This window comes from Terrapene carolina, unplaced genomic scaffold (assembly GCF_002925995.2).
Source record: "Terrapene carolina triunguis isolate 2854851 unplaced genomic scaffold, T_m_triunguis-2.0 Scaffold42, whole genome shotgun sequence".
In the NCBI taxonomy this organism is placed as follows: Eukaryota; Metazoa; Chordata; order Testudines; family Emydidae; genus Terrapene; species Terrapene triunguis.
Window position 1 is genome coordinate 30,010,327 of NW_020664393.1, and position 7,156 is coordinate 30,017,482.

Genomic DNA, 7,156 nt, shown 5'->3' on the forward strand with positions numbered 1-7,156 from the left:
CTCTAGCTCTCACCGCCCGGCGGTGACTCTGCCGCTGCCCCCGGCGGCCGGGGGTGGAGCGAGTGAGCCACGCTCAGCGTTCGGCGGGTGGGGTGGCTCTGCCGCGATTCAGGCGAAGGCCGGAGTCTGGCCTCTGGGCAGGCGGGGCCGTCACCAAACTCCCCGAGGGGAGACGCAGCGGTGCAGCGCAGGGATTGCCCCTCGTCCGGCCGGTAGCGGGGCTGCGACCAGCAGCTCCGCCCCCGTTTCGGGGCGAGGACAGCACTTTGTCCCCGCTCCCTGCCGGGCCCGACGCTAGGGGTGGTGGGAGCGGCGGGGAGGAGCGAGTTGAACGCTGGAGCGGTGACGTGTCCCGCACGCCCCGCCCCCGCGCAGGATATATAAGCGCAGCGGCTCACGTTGTCGGTCTTTTTCGCAACGGGTTTGCCGACGCCTCGCAGGTAAGCGCCGGCCGCGTGGCGCAGGCCTGGTGGGGGAGGGGCGGGCCCATGTGGCTGGAACAGTCGGGCCCGAGGGTCGGGGTGGCTGAGTGCGGGCCCGCGCGGGGAAGCTGCGGCGCGTGCGCGGGTCCGGGGCTGGTGATGGAGAAGGGACGCGCGGGGGGAGGGGGAACTCGCCCCGGCGGCCCCCGGTGGGTGGGGGAGGGGGAAAGAGGGCCCCACAAAATGGCGACGTGTCCCCCGCGCTGCCCCTTGTTTGCGGGGTCTGGGCCCCAGGGAGGGGAGTGGCTGTTACATGCGGGGCCCTGGAACCCCCATCGCCACTCTAGGGGGATTCTCTTCTCCCCCCCCGGCCTAGTGGTGCGGGCCGGCCGGCGGCGCGGGAAGGGTTGGGTGGGGAGTAGGGGCCGCTCCCATTCCCCGCCGCCCGCTCAGCGAAGATGGCCGCTTCCTTTCCCTCCCCTCCTCCGCGAGCTCCACAAAATGGAGGACGCGGCGGCCGGGCGGAGTGTTCGCTACACAAAGGAGCCGCGCCCCGCCGTCGGGCCCTGGCCCCGGCTCTGCGCTCTCCGGCCGCATGGCAGCGCCTCGAGCCCGCGGGCAGCGCGGGGGACTGAGCCGGCGGGGGGGAGGGGGGGGGCAGCGCTTCTCGCGTGTGGAGCCCCCCCGCGGTGGGCGGAGCCGTGGCCCTGGAGTACCGCCCGGGCCTACTCGAGGCCGCCCCGCCCTAGGCCGGGCGCCTCCCCCAGTTAGCGAGGCTCCGGCCCGGGGTGATCCCTGACGGGTTTTCTCCTCCGTAGGTGTTGATTTTGTACCGAAAGAGCCGGACGCCGCGAGCCACCCATCATGGGCAAGGAGAAAACCCACATCAACATCGTCGTCATCGGCCATGTCGACTCCGGCAAGTCCACCACCACCGGGCACCTCATCTACAAGTGCGGGGGCATCGACAAGAGGACCATCGAGAAGTTCGAGAAGGAAGCTGCGGAGGTACCGAAGATTTAATTAGCCCGGGAGCCTGTTAAGTGCAAAATGGAGGCTCTGAGAGTAGCCTGGGTTGGTGAAATAGCACCATGCTCGTTACTTAAGCAGCGCTTTTCAACTACTCTGCAGACAGTAGATCTACACCCATCTGTCAGGACAGGGAGAAAATACCTGGTTTATCCAGTGACTTCAGCAACAGCAGGGATTTTCAGAGTTCCCAGCTTCAGGCTGGGCGTTCAATCAATTAAACAGTTCTGTGTAAGCAACTGCTGCATTCAGGCTTTTTCTCTAAAGGTAGAGGAATACATGGCTCTTCCTATATCCAGTTGAAAAACATTTTCACTGCATGTGCCTGCTCCATATGCTCATCTGTGTACTTTCATTTCTATGTAGTAGAAGAGACTGCATCTCAAAAAATACATTGAGTGACAACATTATACTAGCTGTAGAAATAGCCTGTGGGTGAATAGCACATACTCTAGATGTGGAAGAGATTACAGTGGTATGAAAACAAGACCTTGCAGCGGACACTTGATATGAGTGAGGGCTTGTCTTTGCAAGGTCTAACTTTAAAAGATTGGTTAGCGATAATTAACAGACTGAAGGCTAAAGTGTCATAGGTTAAATAACTGAGAAAAGAGATGGAATCTCTCACCAGTTGTGCCAAGTGTGTTCAAGCCAAAGCTGTATTGGCATTACAGAAAACTAGCTGCAAAAGATGCCTTGTACTATATTAGAAATTTTCTCTGTTCACTGCATACAAATTGTTTTAAACTGTCATTTAGAAAGCCAACTAATGTTACACTTTTTTGTAGATGGGCAAAGGTTCCTTCAAATATGCCTGGGTTTTGGACAAGCTGAAGGCTGAGCGTGAGCGTGGTATCACAATTGATATTTCTTTGTGGAAATTTGAAACAAGCAAGTACTATGTCACCATCATTGATGCTCCTGGACACAGAGATTTCATCAAAAACATGATTACTGGCACCTCCCAAGTATGTAAACACTATGAATTCAGTTGAGGGTTTTAGTATTTTCTGATGTATATTAGTTTTTTTTTTTGCATAGACCACAAATAACGTATCTTTTTCCCCAAAGGCTGACTGTGCTGTCCTTATTGTTGCTGCTGGTGTTGGTGAGTTTGAAGCTGGTATCTCCAAGAATGGGCAGACTCGTGAACATGCCCTTCTGGCCTACACACTGGGTGTAAAACAGCTGATTGTTGGTGTGAACAAGATGGATTCCACTGAGCCACCGTACAGCCAGAAGAGATACGAAGAAATTGTCAAAGAAGTCAGCACTTACATTAAGAAAATTGGCTACAATCCAGACACTGTAGCTTTTGTACCAATTTCTGGTTGGAACGGAGACAATATGTTGGAGCCTAGCTCTAACGTAAGTTTGTTTACCTTGTATATTAGAATTAAGTTGGAGGGACAGCCAGGGTGAATTGTCAGGGTTAAGAAACAATGCATTTGAATGGAGTTTATATCTGTTTAAAACTCTGATCAAGATCAGGTTTCATGTTTCACAATTACCTTAAGATATCAAGGATTAAATGTATTTGTCCTTCCTATTTCTACATTCCAGTATTTTTAAATACAAGTTACATTTGTGCTGCTTTTTGTTAGATGCCCTGGTTTAAGGGATGGAAGGTTACCCGTAAGGATGGCAATGCCAGTGGAACTACCCTGCTAGAAGCTTTGGATAGTATACTGCCACCAACTCGTCCAACTGACAAGCCACTGCGTTTGCCTCTGCAAGATGTCTACAAAATTGGTGGTAAGTATTTTGTGTGAAGAATAGTTATGTAACTTTTCCTCCAGTAATAAGCTTTTTAAAATACAACAATCTGTCAGATTGATAGGCTGTCACTATCTCTTTAAAAAGCAGAAACTGCAACACTTGCCAGAATGTTTCTTTTTATTCTTTAGCAGGAGAATGTTTTTGTAAAGTGTCCCACCTGTTTCCTATAAGACCATAGTTAAATTGGAAGGAGTAAACATCCTAGAGTTGCATTTTTTTTTCTTCAGGTATTGGTACTGTTCCAGTTGGTCGTGTGGAAACTGGCATCCTGAAGCCAGGCATGGTGGTAACATTTGCCCCTGTCAATGTAACAACTGAAGTAAAATCTGTTGAGATGCATCATGAGGCTTTGAGTGAAGCTCTGCCTGGTGACAATGTTGGCTTCAATGTCAAGAACGTGTCTGTGAAAGATGTTCGCCGTGGTAATGTTGCTGGTGACAGCAAGAATGACCCCCCAATGGAAGCTGCTGGCTTCACTGCCCAGGTACTTTTCAGAATCACTTGAAGATCTTTGAAACTTAGCTATGGATTGATGCAAATATTAGGTGGTCATCTTGTTTGCAGTGAATATTTTGAAGTTCATCTCTAGAAAATAAAGTACTCCTGGTTTTTTAAACAGCTTAACCCAACAAATAACCATGATTTATGCTTGAAAAGTTACTGTTTTTTCCTTACAGGTCATCATCCTGAACCACCCAGGCCAAATTAGTGCTGGTTATGCCCCTGTGCTGGATTGCCACACTGCTCACATTGCTTGCAAATTTGCTGAACTGAAAGAGAAGATTGATCGTCGTTCTGGTAAGAAATTGGAAGATGGTCCTAAATTCCTGAAATCTGGAGATGCTGCCATCGTTGACATGGTCCCAGGCAAACCCATGTGTGTCGAGAGCTTCTCGGACTACCCTCCTCTGGGTAAGTGGTCCTCTAAAATAACTACATGTAAATTCATGGCATGTTAGTGCCATGCTCTTTTAGAAATATGTCTTAGTTGTTTCATGGGTGACATCCACCTCACTTTGTGAGGTGTCATTGAAACTTTAAGCTTGCTATAAGATTTTTGCCCAGTGCTCCATAACCCTTTTAAAATGCATGGAGGCCAAATTCCATTTTACATTCAGATACTTGCAGTTTCAGTTGTATATTTTTACTTCCTGCCATACCCTGTGTGGTGGTGCTGTGCAGAGGTTGCCTCATTCAGGGTGTGAATCTGTATACTCCCATACAAAATTATAAAATGTCGTCATTTTGTTTCCAGGTCGTTTTGCTGTGCGTGACATGAGACAGACTGTTGCTGTTGGTGTCATCAAGGCAGTTGATAAGAAAGCTGCTGGAGCTGGCAAGGTCACAAAGTCCGCCCAGAAGGCTCAGAAGGCTAAATGAAAATTCTGTACATCAGCTGCCACCTCAGTCTTAATCGGTGGAAGAACGGTCTCAGAACTGTTTGTCTCAATTGGCCATTTAAGTTTAATAGTAAAAGACTGGTTAATGATTACAATGCATCGTAAAAGCTTCAGAAGGAAAGGAATGTTTGTGGACCATTTGTTTCGTGGCAGTTTAAGTTATTAGTTTTTAAACCAGTAAATTTTTTAATGGAAACAACTTGACCAAAAACCTGTCACAAAATTTGAGACCATTAAAAACAAAGTTTAATGCTAAGTTTGTGTGTTCTTTGGATTAATGTTGACTCTGTAGGAAAGCTATATCCAATTTATTAGAGTAAAATGCAAATATTTTATATTTGCTTGAGTTAAAGGTGAACTGCAAAGCAGAAATAAGGGACATTCAGCAGAGACTCAATTTTTAACAGTACAGTGGGATTCAGCTTCAAAATTTTTTATCCATTTTACAAGTCCTTAAACACTTCCTCATTGACTGACTGAAGATCTGTTACATTACTGCATCCAATTGTCCAGTGTATTGCGGAGTGATGCATTCTACAATACATTCAGTAAACCAAGTGGGTTTTTTTTTTAACTGAGGAAGGTAGGATGGACAGTAACTTCAAAGGGTAAACTTGTTTTCTTTGCCAAGTACAAGTAGATTAGTTGGGACATCTTGCACACACTTGATGAGCTCAATTTCCACTTTTTCTAGTTTGTCCATAACTTAAATGGATAGGTGTGTAAACAGTACACTCATGCATTTACTTAATAGTTTGAATTCAATGTATTCCAGATGACTCGCATAGTTAAGTTTACTGCAGCTTTCAGACTTATCTAAATTTTGTTGCTGAAATCAACCTGTGTAAATGACACTTAGATTTTAAATCTGTTTAATTGTTGAATTTCCAAGAAATGGAAGATACTGTTCCAATTGACAGAATATTTTTTAATTTTAGTACCATAGATTGGGACACTTGGAATCTAGAGCAAAAGACAGTCATGGAGGTTGCTTTGAAAGCTATGAGCCTGTTTCACATCTCAGGTGACACTAGTTAAATTCTATTAGAATTATTCTTTTATTTAAGTTAGTTACACTTAACATACTGAAGTTCGACATCAAAGCACTGAAAACCACTACTTACAAAATCTTACTCATGAGTAAATTTGGAGAATAGAACTAGTATTTAGTTTTAAACCAAGTGTGACTAAAATGCATAAGCACTAACAAACTTAAATATTTGAAGGCACATCTATACTTAAATAAGGTTGGGCCTACTGGGGCTTGGAAATCTTCAACAAAGCTTGAGAACTGATTTTCTGTCTGTTTGAATTGGATATTAGAATGCCAAAGGAGCCAAATTTAAACCTGGGGAAGAACTTCATTGATGTCAATGGACTTGTTTACATAAGGTCTGAATCTGGCCCAGTTCTGTTTAAAAGTTTTCCTGATCCCATTACAGTGTTAACTCTTAACTAGTAGCTGTATAATCCATTACCAGCAAAAAAAAAAAAAAAAAGAATTCTGTATGAAATACAAACTGGCAACAAGCAACAAAGAGTCCTGTGCCACCTTAAAGACTAACAGAGGTATTGGAGCATAAGCTTTCGTGGCCACTTTGACAAATTGGCAACGAGATTCAAGTTACAATTAGTTTGGCAGGAGCAAGAGTACCTGTAAAGCAGACAAGTACTGACTGATGCAAGTTAATCAAAAGGTTTCAGTTGCACAATGATGCAAAATTACTATATATATATATATATATATATATTTTGCAAACAAGGTAGCAAAGATTTATTAAACTTTGTCTGAATGGTTAGTATTGCTAAAAGATTAGCACCAACTTTGTAGTCAGACCTATATTTTCATCTGCAACATACCTTTTCCCTTCACTTACTACCACATTTCAAATGGTCTGTAAGGGCCACTGCAGATCGTGAAAGGCTAGTGTGTTTCTGTAGGGACTTCATTGTTACATAAACAATTAGTTTCATACCTTAGGATACATTTCCTGGATAATACCAAGCTGTTCATACCTTTTTATCTTAACCCCATCCTTTCTGGCCAACCTCAGTTATGTTTCCACATAGTCTTTAAACCAATTCACTAGTGGGGGGGGGAGCTTTGACATACATTGCAGAGATGAGGAATCTTATTCCTTCTTCCTTCAGGGAGATGATAGTATTTTAAAAGGAATAATGAAAGTTTAAATTTTCAGTGTTGACTTAGGTTTATGTATTGCTAATAGCTGAAAGATCATTTTAACATGTAAAATTCTAGATCACGTATACATGTCCCATAAGCTGTTGCAATATTTAAAAAGATAATGCTGTAAAAATTCTGGCTAAAACAAAACTTTTCTGAATTGTTCTCCAACCATGACACTTTAGGAATTGTAACTAATTTGATAAAAGAAAAATATTGATGCTGGTAGAAATAGGATCCTGTTCAATTAGAAGGAAAAGCCTAGTAAAACCACCACAGCTCGAGTGTACTATCTTTAAAGTATGTTTTAGTAGACTTCTGAGGGAAGATCTTGATATGAA

At 44.6% G+C, this 7,156-nt stretch overlaps 1 protein-coding gene across 1 annotated transcript; it reads left to right on the plus strand.

Annotated features, from left to right (window-relative positions):
* Positions 1 to 337: 337 nt before the first annotated feature.
* On the plus strand, positions 338 to 4,886 carry EEF1A1 (eukaryotic translation elongation factor 1 alpha 1). The gene is made up of 8 exons (XM_024193889.1): positions 338 to 440; positions 1,241 to 1,430; positions 2,240 to 2,419; positions 2,523 to 2,819; positions 3,056 to 3,206; positions 3,458 to 3,714; positions 3,908 to 4,142; positions 4,486 to 4,886. Exons 2-8 carry the CDS (start codon positions 1,287 to 1,289, stop codon positions 4,608 to 4,610), a joined length of 1,389 nt encoding a protein of 462 aa, XP_024049657.1. The 5' UTR covers positions 338 to 440; positions 1,241 to 1,286; the 3' UTR covers positions 4,611 to 4,886.
* The last annotated feature ends 2,270 nt before the right edge of the window (positions 4,887 to 7,156 follow it).